The following is a 22,176-nucleotide window of genomic DNA, read 5'->3' as shown; positions in this document are numbered from 1 at the left end:
GCCCCGCCTAAATACGCACGTGTATCACGTAAAATGAAATTACACTAAGTAAAATTCTTTATTAATCTGAATGCGATGTTCATGTTGAATCATTAGAAAAAATACCTTGATGATACCGTTCTTTTGATGATGCTGGCACATTAGGGTGTACATCATCAGGGAGAACATATTATTGATAATAAAACATACCTCGTATACTAAAAGACTCTTTACATAGGAATCCAATACAGATTACTCATCACGTTCTGATTCTACTAATGTTGTTATTTTTGGACAATCTTGACTCCATGTAAATATGTACTCCATATCTCAAGTATGCGTTCCGCATCTTTTCACTTTCACTATGCGTCGTATTTTTATTGATTGTACGTGCGTTCAGTAATCACCGAATCTCTGCGTGTTGTAAGATCTAAGTTGAATATGTCCTTTCCAAAAAAACCCAAAGCCATTTATATTGTTAACGTCAGAATAATAAAGGGAGATTATAACTCTATACCTATATCTGATTGTCATAAATATGACGAGATCAATTACAATACATAAAAGTCGATAAAAAACAGTTTTATAATGTATGTAAAGATAATGAACTAGAGCAGTCAATAGTATCAGTTTCTCTAAATACTAAATGGAACCAGCGACGTCCAAGGTAACTTATGTTTGTTCTTTTTATTTTAAAAAAACCCATAATTTTAATTTTCATTTGTATTCTGTTTATTAACTTATGATTATGAAAACCATTTTATTTTCGAGAGAGTTCGTAGCGGAACAGGAATTAAAATCATTTGCGAGGAATTGCACTATGTCAGGATAAGCCGTGATCCCGAATTTATGGATTCAAAGGCGAATTATTGTATACGCGTAGTTTATAGTAATACTATTCTGGTTTCGTGACCTAATTCTTTACTGATCTAAGTACACCGCCTTCGCTCACGTACAGATCAATGGATGTATGTAATTAGTATAGACCCTCAAAGTGTTCCCTTAAGATAACGTTTGGGGGAATAATTCTACTTTACTGGAACCAATAATGTAGTCTGGAAATCATTATGGCTATACTTTATAAGCAGGTCTCGGTACTGGGATTTATGCGTATTTATTTTCAAATATATGTAAAATATATACAATTTTAAGGTGAAATTGACTTTGGACAGGCTAGTGCAGTGATGAATTGGCGTATTTGCAATAACTACTACACTAACGACCTACATAAAGTAATATGCAAATTCATGTTTCAGTGCAAGAGGTCTGTCACGCAAAAATCGCGAAGGTATTATTACTGCTAAAATATGTACTGTTAAAATATTCTATTCGTCATTCTTATTATTGTGTAATGTTATGGTCATGACCTGATGCAAGTTTTGTGCAAGTTAAAGTTAGGAAACAGTACCTTCAATATTCACCAAATATAATGAGGACATAAGTAAAGCTGCCAGCTTTGTGGCGATAAATTGCATTGGGGACGAATACCACTACATTTTGTGAATGTTTATTTTTCGAAATATCCAAATGACTTTAAATTATACGGCTTATTCACTTATTCAAATCCTATAGTGATTGAAAAAACTTGATTTTGTATTATAAACTTAAATACGTTCAAATGATTCATTAATAAAATGTATCAAAGATTTTTTTTCTAGCTCAGAAACTACTTATACCTAAATGCACCGTTGTTATGGGATGTTATACCTAAATGCACCGTTGTTATGGGATGTTTTAGCTACCACACCACGATGGGGTCCTTCAGCTGCATGAAGACATTGAAATAGAAATTGAATAACTTGAAAAACTACCCGACATGGGATTCGAACTCGAGACCCAGAACAAAACATAATATCATGTACCTTTGGCTGTTTAATATGAATATAACCATTCAAACATGTTTACTGTAAGTCACTATATTTCACGATATAGTATGTGTTTACAGTATAACATTCGCTTGATTTCACGAGAGTGTTTAAAGGCGAATTCAAATGATATGCGAATAATTGTATATAAATGTAATAATGTCCGTAAAGACTATTGATCCCGAATTAATGTCGCAGAGTAAATAACACAAAAAGTTTAAAAAAAAGACTGTCCAAGAGTTAAAGAAAAAGAAAGCCAAGATAAAACTCTGTGAAAAAAGTCAGCTGTATCAAAATTGACTTGTCAATGTTTGTCCAAATAAAGCGGTATCATTTAAACATGTAGTCTTTATAAAGAGGTGATTGCTAAGGCACGTTTCACTCTAATGAATTCTACTTCGTACATCAAAATGTGCCGTTTTCAATTTCAAATGTAAAGTCCAGGTAAGATTTATATTGTAAGTGTTCATATTTAAGATTGTAATAATAAAATAAAACGGTAACAGTATATATACCAATAGTTATGAAATAGGAAATGTACAAGGTATACAGTTCTGGTCATTACGAAAGTTCGTCTCTCGAATTCTCATTTGTTGAAAAGAAAAACCTAGAAAACACCAACCCGTGGAAACAACTAAACATTATCTTCTGGACATGTTATATAACGACTAAAACAAAAAATCAACAAAAACTTTATACATCTTATGATGAGAAGGAGCCGTGGCGTCAACCATTCTCGCTATAAACCACGCTATCCTGAAGTATAAATAGCCTAGAGATGTGCTCTGTACTGCTATCTTTCAAACACAGCGTTTATCATATGGCTGCACCGACCATTGGCGGTAGCACCAGATGTTAAAACCTGGGTTATTTATAGATGCTATTTTTGATAACATAAATTTTGCACTGCCAATTTCTATTTTAGTATCACACATTAATATTTCCCATTTACCGTGCCTGGTAAACTGATGAACACGCTTTCTCATCATCAAAACCTGTAAATCTAATTTGGAACAACTTCATTGAAAGAAGTGATATCAACGGTGTTCCGCGACCATCAGGGTTGTCCATCATTGATGTCACTATCACGACATTAAATGAAATATAATGTTACTAAGGACGATTCTATCATCTTACACGTAGACACCTCAACAGTGAATAAAACCCTGATTTATTACCAACAACGAAAAAATACAGAAACAAATCAGTAAAATGGCTTAATGATCATGCGGGTGCCGTACAGTTGTCAGTGTCAATCCTACTGGACAACAAGTATGTATTAGACTCGTCTGCCATACATTGTCACACATTGTCTATACATTAACAAACGAACCTAATATCTATGTTATGGACATACACATTTTGTTAAACGTAACATAATAGATGCGTTTAACTGCATTCAGTCTGTAAATATTGGAGGATGAATGTCTTCTAGACAACATTGAGCGCCTAATTAAATTTGTCGCGCTCCAATTGGCATTCAACCTTTCATAATTGCCAACTGCAAATAGTTCAATGGTTAAATAATTGACGATAATGTAACTGCTATAATAAAATCAGCGATGTTACCCTGCACGACGTATATTACAAACAATTTTAGCGTATGCTTATGTAAGACCTAGCTTCATTATTTCAACCGTGACGTCATGTCATCGCATAGTACTACAACGTTAGGTGACATCTGTATCGACGAAACGTACTATATGATAGTTTAATGCTAAGATAATAACAATTTCAGCGCTAAATCTTCCGTTCACGCATTTCATGCAAGAAAATTGCGATTAGATATTTGAATGTAATAATGTCATTCATCACGTTGTTGAAAATACATTTATTGCAAATTTCTTATAGATATGAATTAGGGCTTCTCTAAATTCTAATCAACACAAAGAGATAATTCCACAATGTATGCGGTTACAAATATCGTTTTATAAAAAAAACTTTCATGAAGATTAAGAATAAAACATAAATGTTAATTATATTAATACTGGTAACTCTCTTCAAGAATCTTAACATTGAAATACAAGAACCACACAAAATCTGCTTTCTGTAAACCGACGATAAACACCTGCTGATTGAGGAATAGGCTATTTCAATATCCACTTAAATACAGGATACGAAAACATGTTTGGAATTATCGGTTAGTGTTTCCTGCCTGACAATAAATAGTCGATAAACTTTTCACCCCTTCTGTCTGTGCCTTGTAGTATCATTTAATTGGTAATATATCTCACCGTGTCGATGTAGGAGGTTAATGTACGACCTTTTACAAAAATATCGGACTGAAAATGAAAATAACAACTATAGAAACAAGATTTTAAATGCTTATCACTATTTCAAACTGTGCATACCACACGTGACTAAAATCATATTGTTAGATAACGTTTCGTTATGTACGAGTTTCATGTTGAGGGCAACTATACATATGTATGAGATAATCAAAGTACCTTTAATTTGTATTAAATGTTATCCTACTTAGACATATATTCCATTACTAATCCAATATACCAATATACAGAGCATTGTACAGGGCGGCCATTCATATTAATAAGGTTTTGAGCCGTTATTGACGACCAAATCTACGTACATTTGTTTATGTACATGTAAATGTCCAAAATGCATTAATATTATAAACATGTGATTAGAAACAAAAGAAAAAACATCGTGATCATTACTTTGTCATTTATAAGGTCATTTTACCAAATTAATTCTCTTCATACTATATTTTTTGCTCAACGAAATTCATTTGTTTCCTTTATATTTTTAAAAAGTGCATACAATTATGACAGTGCATATATTTACTGGTAGAACTGGTAGAAAGATTGATAGCATGTGTAGAAACAGCTTTATCACATGGCGTGTATCCAAATTGATACCCAGCAAGAAAAAATTATAAATGTATGGAAAATAAGAATTTATATATATAATGTGACATTGCGGTATAATCGAGATGAAGCTGTGCTTTGTTATATTGAATTTATACTTAATATGATAGTATTCCTTTAATTTTGTAACATCGGGCCCCGTGTAAAATTTTAATAATTTGATTTCATTTTTCCATGGCATTTCAAAAACTTTTATTTTCTTTGTACCAATATGGGAGAGTGTTTGCTATTTCATAAGAACAAAACCGAATCTTTTTACGTTGTTATAATAATTTTCCCTGTGAAACAAAAAACCTATAACACAGATTACTCAAATTTCAGGACACTCCGACATTTGTACGAAAATAAATATTTATTTCTCTGTTTCTGTAGAGTTTTTATGTCTTTAAATTTCATTATTTTTGAAGAGTCCATACGACGTTGTAAAGGGAAAGGATAGGTCCAGTAGAAGTTGTCGCATGGCCACATTGTTAGAACTTAAACGTTCCAAATTGTCAATTGTAGGTTTCGGAGAAATATTTCCATAATACAAAGCATAATGATCAATAAATTATGTATCTTTGATTTTATTTATGAGGAACCAGGTAAACGTCATCCTTAAAAGGTTTGAGCTGTGTTCTCAATAAAGGAATATCAATTAGAGTACAATGACGTCAGATAAATTATGATCGTTTGTGGGATTAAGTTCTCTATCTTGTGCGCTATATTTTCATTGTGCCAAAATATGTACATCAACATTATCGAGACAAAACTAATATAGAAAATAGATAACGAGAGACAATTGAAACTAAGTTAGCATGTCATGAGTGTTATAATTGGCATTTATATATTCTTTATTTAGATATTACGTAGCGATCTGCCTTTGCTGGAAGGTACGGATTGTGACACCATGAGTCAGTGAACGAACAGTAATTTGCGTATAAATGATAATGACGTCACAATTGATATCTACCTGAAAGGAAGGTCATTCTTTAATATACGAAGACGGAATTCAGATAGCTATATGAGCTTAAGATATGCAGACGATGTAGAATTACAATATTTTTTTTTATCTTTCAGTTATAGAAGGACAGCGGGAGGACGAATTGACAACAGTCCACAAGATGAAGTTCGAATTTGGTGGACTGAAAAATCAGGACGAGGCCATGGAACCTGAAGATAAGAATACCATGAACACTCGGTACAATGACTTCATCGAAAACATTGGCGGGAATTTGAAAAATGGCAGCCTGGTCGATGACGATTTTGATATGGTGAAGAGGAGGATGATTGAGAAGATGGAAGCCAGTATGGGTGGGGACGACGACAGTGGTTTGGATGGCAGCGTATCCACGGTAGGTACGGACATCGGACAAGTCTCTGACTTGTGGACAAGGAAGGGGAAAAACCTTGAAAATATCTCCGAGGGAATCCATTCCGATTCCAGTATTGGTTCTGAGACGGGACATGATGACTCAGCATTTGGACCATTTGATTCGAATGAAAGCTCCTCGAACGTTGACTCGTTGTTGATCAAACGTTCTTCAGATCGTGTCGGAGTAGAACCAAATGATAGTAGGAAGGATTCTTGCCGTACAACCAAAGACCAAAAGCGAAATGATGACCTATCGTCTGATGGGACAGGTGATAGCCCTTCCAGAGGGAAAAACATAACTTTCAAATTCGACACAATTGACGATGACGAACCAGGCAAACACCCAGCAGGTGGGAAAACGACGAAAGATGAAGAAGCGTTAGCTATTGAAGAAGAGGAGGAGGATGACGTGCTGGATCAGCTTGTAGACTTTATCGGGGCTGGGAAACGCTTATCTCGCAGGCCTACAGACGACAGTGGATTTGGTGATGACGATAACTGGATGGATAGCTCTAGCGACAGCGAACATGGAGCGTCCGATCAGCTGGATGGTTCAACTCGTAAAGACAGACACCGAAAAACGTCCGCCGACAGGCGACATAAACATCAAAAAGCGGACAAACTTAAGGGAGGCGAGAAAAAGTCAGACAGAAAAAAACAAGAGACAAAAGGCACGGAAAACACTGGAAATAAACTACAAAAGAACGATGATGTGACTGGAGACACAGAAAATCGCATAAAGTCTGACAGGAATAAGTTGGATTTCGCGTCAGTTGAAGATGAACCGCCGATGTGTCCTGATGCTGCAACGCCTTCTGAGGTAGGACTGGACACTAACGGGAACAATGCACGGCGTAAAGGTGAAAAAGACTTTGTCGCGTCAGGAAAGTCTGGAATTGACAACGGTGAAGATGGTGGGAGAAACGGCAGGATAACAACAGTTTCTGACATAGACAATAACAATGATCCGGATCTGATATCTGCTACGTCAGTACAGGTAGAGCAGAGCATGTGTCAAAACAACGATGGATCCAGTACTGAGAGTAGCTCGAAACCATTGGCAAACAACAAAGACAGCAGATCAGAACTCAATAATAGAGGCAATGACACACCAGCTGGAACCGGGATTGGAGAGGCTAATCAAGCCAATAACAAAGAAGGAGTTACAAAACATGGATGGAGGAAAATAGGAAAAGAACAGAATGACGATACCGAACATGGAAAAGGTGGTCCCTTCGGGGACGAGAGTCATGGAGGGTATGGAAGAGGAACTACACGTACGGAAGGATCAGAGGATGACTTGGCTTTAAATCGAAACGAAGGAATTAAGGACCATCTGTACTACCCTAGTCGTCAGCCCGGCAAACACGACAAGGATAGATGGAACGATAGCGAGGACGACGAGGATAGAAACTCGCGATACAACAGACGATCCCAGACTTACGAGAGTGGGTATGACGGGGACTTAGAAAGCTGTCGATCATCCGTATTGTACAGCGATGACGAGAGGGCGGATCCTAGACGAGATAGGTCAGAGGATAATTTTGATGCTTTCAAGAAAGGTCGAAGGTTTCGAAACTTTGGTCATGATGATGACCACGACAAGGCCAGTCTGTCGCCATGCAGGCGAACTAACTACGGCGAAGAAAAAGCTACTCCCAGATCTGATGTAGATGATGATTTATATTCCTGGAAATCTCGAGTTTCGAAGGAAGCTGATTCCAGTTCTGATATCAATACAACTGATTTTACAACCGACTTTGACGACGAAACCTTCGGGTTCTTACGTCTGTCGTCTAATGAGAAATCTGACAAAGACAGTGAGAGAATCACCGATTCAAAGGGCAGGTATAGTGACCCAGATGAAAATGTAGATGATAAAAAAGATTTTACACACAAGCCACGTATTGAAGAAAATGAGACGAATGGCAATAATAGGAAACGACATGATTTAGACCAGGACTTACCAAATCTGAGGACAGGAAAGGAAACCAGCGATAACGATCAAAAGCGGGATAGAGAGAGAAAGCAAATTTCAAATGACGACGACGAAAACAAGGATGGCGATGATAAATGCAAAACAGACAGGAAGAAATTTGATGATTTGGATGACAACAAGAATTCGGGATATCAGAGAAAACCAAGAGACTCAATGAAAGATTTAGGAGATGACAAAGATGTCGATGAAAGATACAAAAAAGACAGAAAGAAATACGATGAATTGGATTACGAAAAAGATTCGGGATATCAGAGAAAACCAAGAGACTCGATGAAAGATTCTAGTGACGACAATGTCGATGACAAATACAAGAGAGACCGAAAGAAATACGATGAACTGAATGAAGACAAGGATTCGGGATATCAAAGAAAACCAAGAGACTCAATGGAAGATATCAGCGACGATGTCGATGACAAATACAAGAGGGACAGGAAAAAATACGACGATTTGGATTACGACAAGGATTCGGGATATCAGAGAAAACCAAGAGACTCAATGAAAGATTTAGGAGACGACAAAGATGTCGATGACAAATACAAGAGAGACAGGAAGAAATACGATGATTTGGATGACGACAAGGATTCGGGATATCAGAGAAAACCAAGAGACTCAATGAAAGATTTAGGAGACGACAAAGATGTCGATGACAAATACAAGAGGGACAGGAAGAAATACGATGATTTGGATTACGACAAGGATTCAGGATATCAGAGAAAACCAAGAGACTCAATGAAGGATTTAGCAGACGACAAAGATGTCGATGACAAATACAAGAGGGACAGGAAGAAATACGATGATTTGGATTACGACAAGGATTCAGGATATCAGAGAAAACCAACAGACTCAATGAAGGATTTAGGAGACGACAAAGATGTCGATGACAAATACAAGAGGGACAGGAAGAAATACGAAGATTTGGATGATGACAAAGATTTGAGATATCAGAGAAAACTTAAAGACTCAATGAGAGATTTAGGAGACGACAATGTCGATGACAACTACAAGAGGAACAGAAAGATATACGATGATTTGGAAGACGACAAAGATGTCGATTACAAATACAAGAGGGACAGAAAGAAATACGACGATTTGGAGGAAGACAAGGATTCGGGATATCAGAGAAAACCAAGAAACCCAATGAAAGATTTGGCAGATGACAATGTCGATGACAAATACAAGAGGGACAGGAAGAAATATGATTTAGATGATGACAAAGATTCAGTATATCAGAGAAAACCAAGAGATTCAATGAAGGATTTAGCAGAAGACAAAGATGTCGATGACAAATACAAGAGGGGCAGAAAGAAATACGACGATTTAGATGATGACAAAGATTCGGGATATCAGAGAAAACTAAGAGACCCAATGAAAGATTTGGGAGATGATAATGTCGATGACAAATACAAGAAGGACAGAAAGAGATACGATGATTTGGATGAAGACAAGGATTCGGGATATCAGAGAAAACCAAGAGACTCAATGACAGATTCTAGCGACGAGAATGTCGATGATATATACAAGAGGAACAGAAAGAAATATGATTTAGATGATGGCAAGGATTCGGGATATCAGAGAAAACCAAGAGATTCAATGAAAGATTTGGCAAATGATAATGTCGATGACAAATACAAGATGGACAGAAAGAAATATGATGATTTAGATGATGACAAAGATTCAGGATATCATAGAAAACCAAGAGAATCAATGAAAGATTTAGGAGACGACAATCTCGATGAAAACTACCAGAGAGACAGAAAGAAATACGGTGACTTAGATGATGATAAGGATTTAGGATATCAGAGAAAACCAAGAGACTCAACGAAAGATTTAGGAGACGACAATCTCGATGGAAACTACAAGAGAGACGGGAAGAAATATGATGATTTAGATGATGAGAAGAATTCAGGATATCAGAGAAAACCAAGAGATTCAATGAAAGATTTGGCAGATGATAATGCCGATGACAAATACAAGAAGGACAGAAAGAAATATGATTTAGATGATGGCAAGGATTCGGAATATCAGAGAAAACCAAGAGACTTAATGAAAGATTTGGCAGATGATAATGTCGATGACAAATACAAGAGGGACAGAAAGAAATACGACGATTTGGATAACGACAAGGATTCAGGATATCAGAGAAAACCAAAAGACTCGATGAAAGATTTGGCAGATGATAATGTCGATGACAAATACAAGAAGGACAGAAAGAAATACGACGATTTAGGAGACGACAAAGATTCGGGATATCAGAGAAAACCAAGAGACCCAATGAAAGATTTAGCAGACGACAAAGATGTCGATGACATATACAAGAGGGACAGAAAGAAATACGATGATTTGGATGACGACAAGGATTCGGGATATCAGAGAAAACCAAGAGACCCAATGAAAGATTTGGCAGATGACAAAGATGTCGATGACAAATACAAGAGGGACAGAAAGAAATACGATGATTTGGATGACGACAAAGATGTCGATGACAAATACAAGAGGGACAGAAAGAAATACGATGATTTGGATTACGAGATGGATTCGAGATATCAGAGAAAACCAAGAGATTCAATGAAAGATTTGGCAGATGACAAAGATGTCGATGACAAATACAAGAGGGACAGAAAGAAACACGATGATTTAGATGATGACAAAGATTTTGGATATCAGAGAAAACCAAGAGATTCAATGAAAGATTTTGCAGATGATAATGTCGATGAGAAATACAAGAGAGACAGGAAGAAATATGATAAAGATGATGGCAAGGATTCTGGATATCAGAGAAAACCAAGAGACTCAATAAAAGATTTGGCAGATGACAATGTCGATGACAAATACAAGAGGGACAGAAAGAAATACGACGATTTGGATGACGACAAAGATTCAGGATATCAGAGAAAACCAAGAGACCAAATGAAAGATTTAGGAGATGACAAAGATGTCGATGACAAATACAAGAGGGACAGAAAGAAATACGATGATTTGGATTACGACAAGGATTTGGGATATCAGAGAAAACCAAGAGACCCAATGAAAGATTTAGGAGACGACAAAGATGTCGATGACAAATACAAGAGAGACAGAAAGAAATACGATGACTTGGAAGACGACAAGGATTTGGGATATCAGAGAAAACCAAGGGATTCAATGAAAGGTTTGGCAGATGATAATGTCGATGACAAATACAAGAGGGACAGAAAGAAATATGATGATTTAGATGATGAAAAAGATTCAGGATATCAGAGAAAACCAAGAGATTAATGAAAGATTTGGAGACGACAATCTCGATGAAATCTACAAGAGAGACAGAAAGAAATACGGTGATTTAGATGATGATAAGGATTTAGGATATCAGAGAAAACCAAGAGACTCAAAGAAAGATTTAGGAGACGACAATCTCGATGGAAACCACAAGAGAGACGGAAAGAAATATGATGATTTAGATGATGACAAGGATTCAGCATATCAGAGAAAACCAAGAGATTCAATGAAAGATTTTAATGACGACAAAGATGTCGATGACAAATACAAGAGGGACAGAAAGAAATATGATTTAGGATGATGAGCAAGGATTCGGAATATCAGAGAAAACCAAGAGACTTAATGAAAGATTTGGCAGATGATAATGTCGATGACAAATACAAGAGAGACAGAAAGAAATACGATGATTTGGAAGACGACAAGGATTTGGGATACCAGAGAAAACCAAGAGACTCGATGAAAGATTTGGCAGATGATAATGTCGATGACAAATACAAGAAGGACAGAAAGAAATACGACGATTTAGGAGACGACAAAGATTCGGGATATCAGAGAAAACCAAGAGACCCAATGAAAGATTTAGCAGACGACAAAGATGTCGATGACATATACAAGAGGGACAGAAAGAAATATGACGATTTGGATGACGACAGGGATTCGGGATATCAGAGAAAACCAAGAGACCAAATGAAAGATTTGGCAGATGACAAAGATGTCGATGACAAATACAAGAGGGACAGAAAGAAATACGATGATTTGGATGACGACAAAGATGTCGATGACAAATACAAGAGGGACAGAAAGAAATACGATGATTTGGATTACGAGATGGATTCGAGATATCAGAGAAAACCAAGAGATTCAATGAAAGATTTGGCAGATGACAAAGATGTCGATGACAAATACAAGAGGGACAGAAAGAAACACGATGATTTAGATGATGACAAAGATTTTGGATATCAGAGAAAACCAAGAGATTCAATGAAAGATTTTGCAGATGATAATGTCGATGAGAAATACAAGAGAGACAGGAAGAAATATGATAAAGATGATGGCAAGGATTCTGGATATCAGAGAAAACCAAGAGACTCAATAAAAGATTTGGCAGATGACAATGTCGATGACAAATACAAGAGGGACAGAAAGAAATACGACGATTTAGGAGACGACAAAGATTCGGGATATCAGAGAAAACCAAGAGACCCAATGAAAGATTTAGCAGACGACAAAGATGTCGATGAAAGATACAAGAGGGACAGAAAGAAATACGATGATTTGGATGACGATAAGGATTCGGGATATCAGAGAAAACCAAGAGATCCAATGAAAGATTTAGCAGACGACAAAGATGTTGATGACAAATACAAAAGGGACAGAAAGAAATACGATGATTTGGATGATGACAAGGATTCGGGATATCAGAGAAAACCAAGAGACTTAATGAAAGATTTGGCAGATGATAATGTCGATGACAAATACAAGAGGGACAGAAAGACATACGACGATTTGGATAACGACAAGGATTCAGGATATCAGAGAAAACCAAAAGACTCGATGAAAGATTTGGCAGATGATAATGTCGATGACAAATACAAGAAGGACAGAAAGAAATACGACGATTTAGGAGACGACAAAGATTCGGGATATCAGAGAAAACCAAGAGACCCAATGAAAGATTTAGCAGACGACAAAGATGTCGATGACATATACAAGAGGGACAGAAAGAAATACGATGATTTGGATGACGACAAGGATTCGGGATATCAGAGAAAACCAAGAGACCCAATGAAAGATTTAACAGACAACAAAGATGTCGATGACAAATACAAGAGGGACAGAAAGACATACGACGATTTGGATAACGACAAGGATTCAGGATATCAGAGAAAACCAAGAGACTTAATGAAAGATTTGGCAGATGATAATGTCGATGACAAATACAAGAAGGACAGAAAGAAATACAATGATTTGGATGACGACAAAGATGTCGATGAAAAATACAAGAGGGACAGAAAGAAATACGACGATTTGGATTACGACAAGGATTCGGGATATCAGAGAAAACCAAGAGACCCAATAAAATATTTGGCAGGTGATGATGTCGATGACAAATACAAGAGAGACAGAAAGAAATACGATGATTTGGATGACGACAAGGATTCGGGATATCCGAGAAGACCAAGAGACCCAATAAAATATTTGGCAGATGATAATGTCGATGACAAATACAAGAGAGACAGAAAGAAATACGATGATTTGGATGACGACAAAGATTCGGGATATCAGAGAAAACCAAGAGACCCAATAAAAGATTTGGTAGATGATAATGTCGATGACAAATACAAGAGAGACAGAAAGAAATGCGATGATTTGGACGATGACACGGATTCGGGATATCAGACAAAACCAAGAGATTCAATGAAAGATGTAGAAGAAGACGACAATGTCGATGACAAATACAAGAAGGACAGGAAAAAATATGATTTAGATGATGGCAAGGATTCGGGATATCAGAGAAAACCAAGAGACTCAATGAAAGATTTAGCAAACGACAAAGATGGCGATGACAAATACAAGAAGGACAGGAAGAAATATGATTTGGATGACGACAAGGATTCGGGATATCAGAGAAAACTAAGAGACCCAATGAAAGATTTAGGAGATGACAAAGATGGCGATGACAAATACAAGAAGGACAGGAAGAAATATGATTTGGATGACGACAAGGATTCGGGATATCAGAGAAAACCAAGAGACCCAATGAAAGATTTAGCAAACGACAAAGATGGCGATGACAAATACAACAAGGACAGGAAGAAATATTATTTGGATGACGACAAGGATTCGGGATATCAGAGAAAACCAAGAGACTTAATGAAAGATTTGGCAGATGATAATGTCGATGACAAATACAAGAAGGACAGAAAGAAATACAATGATTTGGATGACGACAAAGATGTCGATGACAAATACAAGAGGGACAGAAAGAAATACGACGATTTGGTTAACGACAAGGATTCAGGATATCAGAGAAAACCAAAAGACTCGATGAAATATTTGGCAGATGATAATGTCGATGACAAATACAAGAAGGACAGAACGAAATACGATGATTTGGATGACGACAAGGATTCGGGATATCAGAGAAAACCAAGAGACCCAATAAAAGATTTGGCAGATGATGATGTCGATGACAAATACAAGAGAGACAGAAAGAAATACGATGATTTGGATGACGACAAGGATTCGGGATATCAGAGAAAACCAAGAGATTCAATGAAAGATTTGGCAGATGACAATGTCGATGACAAATACAAGAGAGACAGAAAGAAATACGATGATTTGGAAGACGACAAGGATTTGGGATATCAGAGAAAACCAAGGGATTCAATGAAAGATTTGGCAGATGACAATGTCGATGACAAATACAAGAGGGACAGAAAGAAATACGATGATTTGGATGACGACAAGGATTCGGGATATCAGAGAAAACCAAGAGATTCAATGAAAGATTTGGCAGATGACAATGTCGATGACAAATACAAGAGAGACAGAAAGAAATACGATGATTTGGACGATGACACGGATTCAGGATATCAGAAAAAACCAAGAGATACTAGAAAAGATTTGGCAGATGACAATGTCGATGACAAATACAAGAGGGACAGAAAGAAATACGATGATTTGGACGAAGACAAGGAACAAGGATATCAGAGAAAACCAAGAGACTCAATGAAAGATATTAACGACAAAGATGTGGATGGTGTGAACAAGAAAGACAAAGATTTTGATGATAAATACAGCAGAAGACTTTCAAAACCAAAATACGGCGATGACGACGATGAATATTTTGGTAAAAATAAGACTTCTGATGCAGCCTCTAGTGAAAATAACAATGAAAATATGACCAAGAGGCGTAACAACAAAACACTGCCGGACGTTCATGTTGGTGAAGAAAAATGCGCCGATCTAATGACAGATGAACAAGTTGGCAAAAGCGCGGGGAATGCCGACCGTCGCACACCGTCTCCAAGACGACCAGAATCCTTACCCATTGAGAAGATCATGCCCGACGTTACGGATGACATGCGTAATGGTAAACCGGAACCTGAACATTACAGGAAGTCCTCAGGACAAATGATGGGTTCTGGGAAAACGGACACTATGGAAGATAAACTTATTCAAAAAGCAAAAGAAGTGACAGCGGAGATCAAGACGCTGAACGACGCTTGGATGACAGACGATAACAAGTCCAGTGGGGAACCGTCACCATTAGGACGTATTGAAGACACAAAACCAGAACTTTCCAACACGTTTTTCATAGGTGTTATTCCATCCGATTTACAGACCACTGAACAAGACGAGTCACGGTCAGACGAGATTCGAGGGGTGGACGATCGAGTCGGTGATCTGGGTCAGAACAAGCACGCGCTTAATACTCTACCAGACAGAAATGCCATACGACATGCCAAGGCCCGATCTGGTCGTCAGCCCGAGTCACACACAGATGAAGTGGAGAGTATACTGAACGCTGACGAACTCCATCTGGTCAATACTAACCAAGGACATGTTGGCAAGCTATCCACCCAAAATGATAGTCTTTTGGAATCAGCCGGACAGACGGGTAAAATCGACACTCTGGTCGGGTATACATACAATGAGTATGATGATGACACGCCCGGTAGTGAAGGCCAAAACGAAACAACACAAGATGGAATTGTTGGGTCTGACCCTAGACTAGTTAGTAAGACCAAATATGGAACTCCTTCCTTGGTGGATGAAATGTTTACAGACAACGATAAAGATAAGAGTCCGGATGATATACCGGGGCTCCATTACGGCCAAGCCATCGCCGAGGATGTTCCTATCAAGAAGAGAGGAGTATCTGTTCACTTCGAAGATGAGATGTGCGAAGCCCTTGATGTTCTAAAACCGGTCGATTCCGAACCAGAAAGAAAAACACCTTCTGACAATGACACCGGGCTTGCGAATAAGGATGCTTTGATCGACAGCGAACTCAACGAAACGTCCAAACGCCCGACTGACTCAGATGTCCTCTCCTTTTCGACCTCTGCAGACATCAAAGAAGGGAAAGATGCCCAGATGCCCAGAATCTTGAAAGCATCGTCTGATGTCACCATATACGAGGGACAGAACCTGGAAATCAACTGGGAAATACAAGGTAAGAGATATTTTTATCATCGCTTACTCGTTCATGGTTTGTTAAACAATGACCTTTGTATTGAACTTGGTGTGGAGAGATCAAAGGTCATTGGTGCTGAAAATCGATTATTTTGGCAAATTATGGTTTCCAGAAAATGACTTGAAAATAGATTTATGACACAAACTTGGATAATTTAGTTTTTGTCAAAAGGTCAACAACATCGGTTATTGCAACAAAAAAATGAATATTCTTGTTTCCAGGTAATAAGTTTAAAACAAAGTGGTGGATTTTGTTGAAAATTTCATGGATTCAGTTATCATTAGAATTTATAAGTTTGGAGTAACAAAGAACGACTATTGACATTGACAACAAAGGTCACTGTTAAAAATAATCTCCGTCAAAGTTTGGTTTCTAAAAAAAGTTTTAAGAAAAGATGAATTAAACTTCTCGCACATTGTACGCCCAATCTGAATTTCACTGTTATACACTGTACCTAGCAGGAACCAATAAGGGGTCGTACACGTTTCACATAAGCAATGATCAGAACTTTAGTTTTATTTGTTTATTTATTTATTTATTTATTTATTTATTTCACTGTTTCTGTTACAATAATAGCACTACCGTGCTAATGTTATCTTAACTGTTCCAATATGCGTTAATAAACGACAATTCTTGCATCTAGAAATAGGATTTCCATAGATTTACTGGATACCTACCTGTTTCCGTTTTTCATACATTTCTATACTACTGACTTTGATGAGGTTGAGCGAAATTGTAAATAACGTAGGTCGGAACGTTGATATGTAAATATTTTTGTTAAATTGTGCGGTTTTGTTTTAGTTTCTTTTCTTGCCTGAATCCAATTACTTGCCGTAGAAATATTCGAAAAGACATTATATCACAAGTTTCTGTCTTGAATTGATAAAAAGAAAATTAGTATAAGCAAGGTTTGGTAAAATAAACTGCATGGGAATTATTTACTTCGAATGAATGCCTGAAAACCGCGATACATAATTTCATATTAACTCAAAATAAATCATATTATTCCAATGAGGTAGATTTACTTGATCGATTGCTTGGTTGAACATTTATGGAATGTTTCTTATTTCAGGAAATAGTTACAAAGTTTCTGATCTTAGTCGTATATAAGTATCTTATAGCGTGCGGTTGGCAATAAACATAACAAGAACATTATAAGGTATCAATAAATCAAACATATGAACAGTGAAACCCCACCTTACGACCACCTCACAATTACGACCAACTCGCTATTACGACCACCCCGTTATTCCAACTACCATTTCGCAATTACGACATCCCTGTTATGACGATCATCGGTCATTACGATTATTCCTTTATTACGACGACCCCGTAATTACGACGACCCCGTTATTATGACCACCCGTTATTACGACCATGCCGTTACGGACGCTTGTTTTAGTTTTGAATTTGTTTTCATTGTGATGATCGTTTCAGCATTACGACCACCTTGCTTTTCCGTATTAAATCATATTTCATTTAACACGAATATATGTATGCATGTACATTTGTTTAAACGCGTGTATGTTTCATATTCAGGTACCCCAGAGCCACGTATGAAAATCTACAAAAATGGAGAGCCAATCGAACTGTTTGACGGGATGGAGATTGTACAGAATGACCACAAGTGGACGTTGTCCATTCCTGACGTCATCAGGGATGACGCAGGCTCATACGAACTACACATCATGAACAAACACGGCACAGATAAGTCGGAGGTCAAAGTTCAAGTCCATCGTCAGACACCAAGAACATTACAAAAGTAAGTTGCTAAGCATTGTTATCAATGTTGACCAGATCAGACATCTGAACCCTTCGGAATAACCTGTGTTTTGTACCGGCATTGTACTGGCTCGCTCATTTTACAGTTTAATTAGAGATGTTTATTTAGATGATTATTGCCATATACAATAAACAGCAATTTGACATTAAACGAGCCGGCTACCTTCCATCGTTTACCTAACATTCAATGTAACTGACTATGGATTTATAATTGAACTGTTTGTCTACTTTAAAGTAAAACAAGCCTGATCTCTAGAAACGAAGTCTTATCTTGTTGAACATGGGTAGTCATGCTTTAGAACCAGTAGACCAATTATATGTTCTAGGGGAGGTAACTCAACATTATCTGACAGTTTCGTCGATTCCCGCCATTTTTTCATTGTAAAATTTCTGCACTATAGGGATCTTGCGGCACCAGTGTTAACATCCCCGCAGCCTACCAACACAGCAGTCAAGGATGGAGACGATCTCATTCTCAAGTGTTCTGTCCAGGGTGAGTCAAGATGTTGATATCTAAAAACAGATTTTACCACAGATCCTAATTGTATCAAAAACAGATAAGATAGTGAATAGAAGACACGTCCGTAATCAATATTTCTGAAGTGAAAAGGTAAGTATGGCATCATCGATAATCCAGAAGTTACTTTACTGTCGTATGCGTAATTTTAGCCTCCCCAAGCAAAACTGAAGAAAAAAAAAGAAGAATACCCTGACCAATCGCAGGCCTTTACAATGTATATTTTACATTTACCTGAAAGTGATGTTTTACTTCAAAGCCATATACTCAACCATATTGTAAGATTATTCGATTCCTTTGATGTAAATCAAAGTACCAAACAACCAGTCTCAAGCCTTCAGTTTTTGTTTTAGATATTCAAACTGTGTGTGGATATTACGACAGTGATAGTAACAGCTGAAACATTGGGGTGCTGTAGTGTACATTTAACGGTCAGAATAGCATGGTTGCTTTGATGTAATATTTCATAAACTGAAGAAAAACAAAATTATACCTTATATTTACAGGTTTCCCCCCGCCCCAGGTGTTGTGGCTGAGAGATGGGGAGGAACTCAGTGATGGAGACGATGTGGAGATACTGGAGGAGAAGGGAGATCAGTGTCTGATTGTATGGGAGGCCAGGCCGGAACATTCTGGTCACTACATCTGTCGGGCGGTCAACTCACAGGGGTCATCAGAGGTCAAATTTGACGTGGATGTCCAAGGTCAGTAAAATCAAGAACATATATCATATTTATATGTGAAAAAAATAATGTAATTTGATATGTGAATTTTATACAGCGATATATAAAACAGGTACAACAAAATGCATAACTCAGGGTCAGAGTATCTCGGGCTAGGTATAGATGATACAAAACAAAAAACATGAAAGAAAGATATTAAAACAAACAAACCGTGAAATATTGAAGAAATATTGAAACCTCTGTCAGAACCAGCCGTGGCGTTTATGTTTCAGACTGGTCTACAGAGGAAGACAATAGCTGTGAAAATGACACAAAGTCTTCAAAACCTGGAAAAAAGGAAAAATCTAAAACAGATCAGTTTCAAAAAGATGAGCCTTCAGAACTTCCAAAGGATCAATTTGGGAAGAAAGAAATGCCAAAAGTGTCAGAGAAACCAAATGAGAAAACTCAAAGACCTGTGGTTGAAGAGGAAGTTATTTCCAGTAAGACAGAAAACGTGAGTGAATGCCTTCCTGAAGCTGGTGATGATGACATAGAGATGTCTGTCTCTAAGAAAGAAGACATACCACCAAAACCTGCTCCCAAACCAAAAGATAAGGTCAGAAAACCTGTCGTTAAGGAATTCATTGAAGAACAGGCAGAAAATTTGAATGCAAACCTTCCTATCAATGGAGAGGAGGCTATTTTGCTAACGACATTGGACAAAAAAGACTTGGCGAAAGCGAGTGTAAAGTCAGAGCAGCGAACAGAAGCTGGAGTTGTGGAGGATACCATTGTGGACCGTGCAGATACATTACAACAATCTTCTGTTGTGGAGCAAGGTTCGGTCAGCACTGTCGGGAACAAAGAGGATACGATAATAAGTGTCAATTCACCAGAGGGATCTAGGACATCCTCAGTGGAGAATGTTGAAAATCAAGACAACAAATGTACACCTTTTGGTGAACCAGAGAGTCTCTCAATAAAAACTGTTAAAGATGATAAAGTTCCAAAAGTCGCTGCCAAACCAAAACTCCAATCCAAGACACCTGTTGTAGAAGAACTTCTGCAAGATGATTCTGATAGACTAAAAGACCATATTCCTTTGGGTGATGCAGAACAAGCGACAGTTACAACTGTGAAAACAGAAACAGTTCCTAAGGTAGCTACAAAACCAACAGAAAAATCAAAGACTTTGGCGTCAGTGGATGGAAAGAAAGAAGATGACCTACCATCAGAAAAGAAAGTCACTACAGATAAAAAGAACAAAGATACCAACATTGACCTTGGAGGGAAGAAAGACGACCTTGACAGACAGGAGAAGCAGGACACACTGGACAAGCTCAGTAAGTCACTGGGAATGGACGACCTTGACCAAGGGTCATTGTCATTAGGAGAGTTAGACGATGACAACTCAAAGCAATCAACATGTGAGGTCAAAGGTCAGCATAGAAACCGTTACCATGGCGACACAGCTGACCTTGTCGATGGTGACCTTGACGGAGAACCAATGATGCCAGCTATAGAACTACATATGTCTAATTCTGATGTAAGTAAAAAGTCTATTATAATGTAAGTTCTCTAATCAGTGATGACTTTGTCTATAATTGTAAAGTGTTAACACCATCCTAACAGTGAATTCAGTATTTTCCTTGTCTCCACCTGATGTTTTAATCACCTGAGTAATGTCAAGTTCTGTAACTTTAATGTGATTTACTGTAATTCCATTAATGTCAAACAACAATGTTGTATGTAAGATTTGTGCCTTTTTGGCCCCAAAATCCTAAAGATGCATCTGCATGAAGTGCCTATACATACATGATATATATTATCAGTATATTTTGTTTTATTGAACATTGTTTTTTTTAAGATTGTGCTCTAGAAAAAACTGTCAGAAAATAGGCAAAAGATGACAAAATTTTAATATTCGCTTGATCGTTACCATGGCAACTAAAGTTGCAAAAATTAGAACAATTCCATTACAATCAAATCAGGGAGATTTCAAATATTTTTTAACAGTTGCTATGACTGCAAGTTAACTGTAGATAATTAAATTTGGTTCAATCTACAATTAAATAGATGACATTTGGACAGAAATTATATTGTTATGAGTAAACAACAGGTGCTGGATTAAAAGAAGCTTTCAGTTTGACTGAGTAAGAACAGTCTGACAGTAGATTATATAAGAACAATATGACATTATTTAAATCAGTGCTCCAGTAAAGATGTGTATACTTGTAAAATACCTATTGAAAATCTGTCAATTACCCCTGAAAATTGTTTGATGATGTACAAATTAGCCCGACAATATTTGTATTACGTACTCTGCCCAATAAGTATGAGCACTTACATCCAGAAATAAAATCAGCTGAATTCCAGTCATTTCCAAGAGTCAGCATCAACTTTGCTCTTGTTTCAGATAGATATTTGTGCAATTGCTAGTTTATCATTGATAACTTTATACAAAAACCGCATAACTTCATATCAAAATATATCTTTGATAAGTTTTGGATTCGCACAGAATTGTACCCTTTCCCTTCAAAAATGTGATAACAATGACCCACCAATTAAAAAAATCACCTGTTTAAATGCTTTAGATCAAAAGATTCATACTCCTATTATTTTGATTGTACCGTTTACTTTAATGTCACCTCTGATGGTTTATAGTCTTCCTG

The 22,176-nt window shown here is 37.1% G+C and overlaps 4 protein-coding genes across 9 annotated transcripts in view; all 4 read left to right on the top strand.

Moving 5' to 3' along the window:
• Positions 1-11,337, top strand: part of LOC138310170 (titin homolog) — a 36,293-nt gene extending 24,956 nt beyond the window's left edge. The window contains exon 3 of the mRNA XM_069251291.1: positions 5,789-11,337. Within this exon, the coding sequence (XP_069107392.1) occupies positions 5,789-11,337 (5,549 nt within the window). The remainder of the gene's footprint in view (positions 1-5,788) is intronic.
• Positions 11,338-11,637: 300 nt separating this feature from the next.
• Positions 11,638-13,706, top strand: LOC138310169 (protein PIF-like). The gene is made up of 2 exons (XM_069251289.1): positions 11,638-13,653; positions 13,686-13,706. Exons 1-2 carry the CDS (start codon positions 11,638-11,640, stop codon positions 13,704-13,706), a joined length of 2,037 nt encoding a protein of 678 aa, XP_069107390.1.
• A 49-nt stretch (positions 13,707-13,755) lies between these two features.
• Positions 13,756-14,678, top strand: LOC138310168 (protein PIF-like). Its single transcript, XM_069251288.1, has 2 exons — positions 13,756-14,625; positions 14,658-14,678. Exons 1-2 carry the CDS (start codon positions 13,756-13,758, stop codon positions 14,676-14,678), a joined length of 891 nt encoding a protein of 296 aa, XP_069107389.1.
• A 37-nt stretch (positions 14,679-14,715) lies between these two features.
• LOC138310319 (twitchin-like) overlaps positions 14,716-22,176 on the top strand; it is a 136,389-nt gene continuing 128,928 nt past the window's right edge. For all 6 annotated transcript variants that reach the window (XM_069251486.1, XM_069251487.1, XM_069251485.1 and 3 more), the window contains exons 1-5: positions 14,716-16,519; positions 18,080-18,302; positions 18,724-18,815; positions 19,346-19,543; positions 19,795-21,050. In XM_069251486.1, the coding sequence (XP_069107587.1) occupies positions 14,728-16,519; positions 18,080-18,302; positions 18,724-18,815; positions 19,346-19,543; positions 19,795-21,050 (3,561 nt within the window). In that variant the 5' untranslated portion in view covers positions 14,716-14,727. The remainder of the gene's footprint in view (positions 16,520-18,079; positions 18,303-18,723; positions 18,816-19,345; positions 19,544-19,794; positions 21,051-22,176) is intronic.

The sequence above is a fragment of the Argopecten irradians genome, chromosome 16, assembly GCF_041381155.1.
Source record: "Argopecten irradians isolate NY chromosome 16, Ai_NY, whole genome shotgun sequence".
NCBI classification, from domain to species: Eukaryota; Metazoa; Mollusca; class Bivalvia; order Pectinida; family Pectinidae; genus Argopecten; species Argopecten irradians.
Note: the sequence above shows the minus strand (reverse complement) of the source record. Positions and strands in the feature narration are given on the sequence as shown.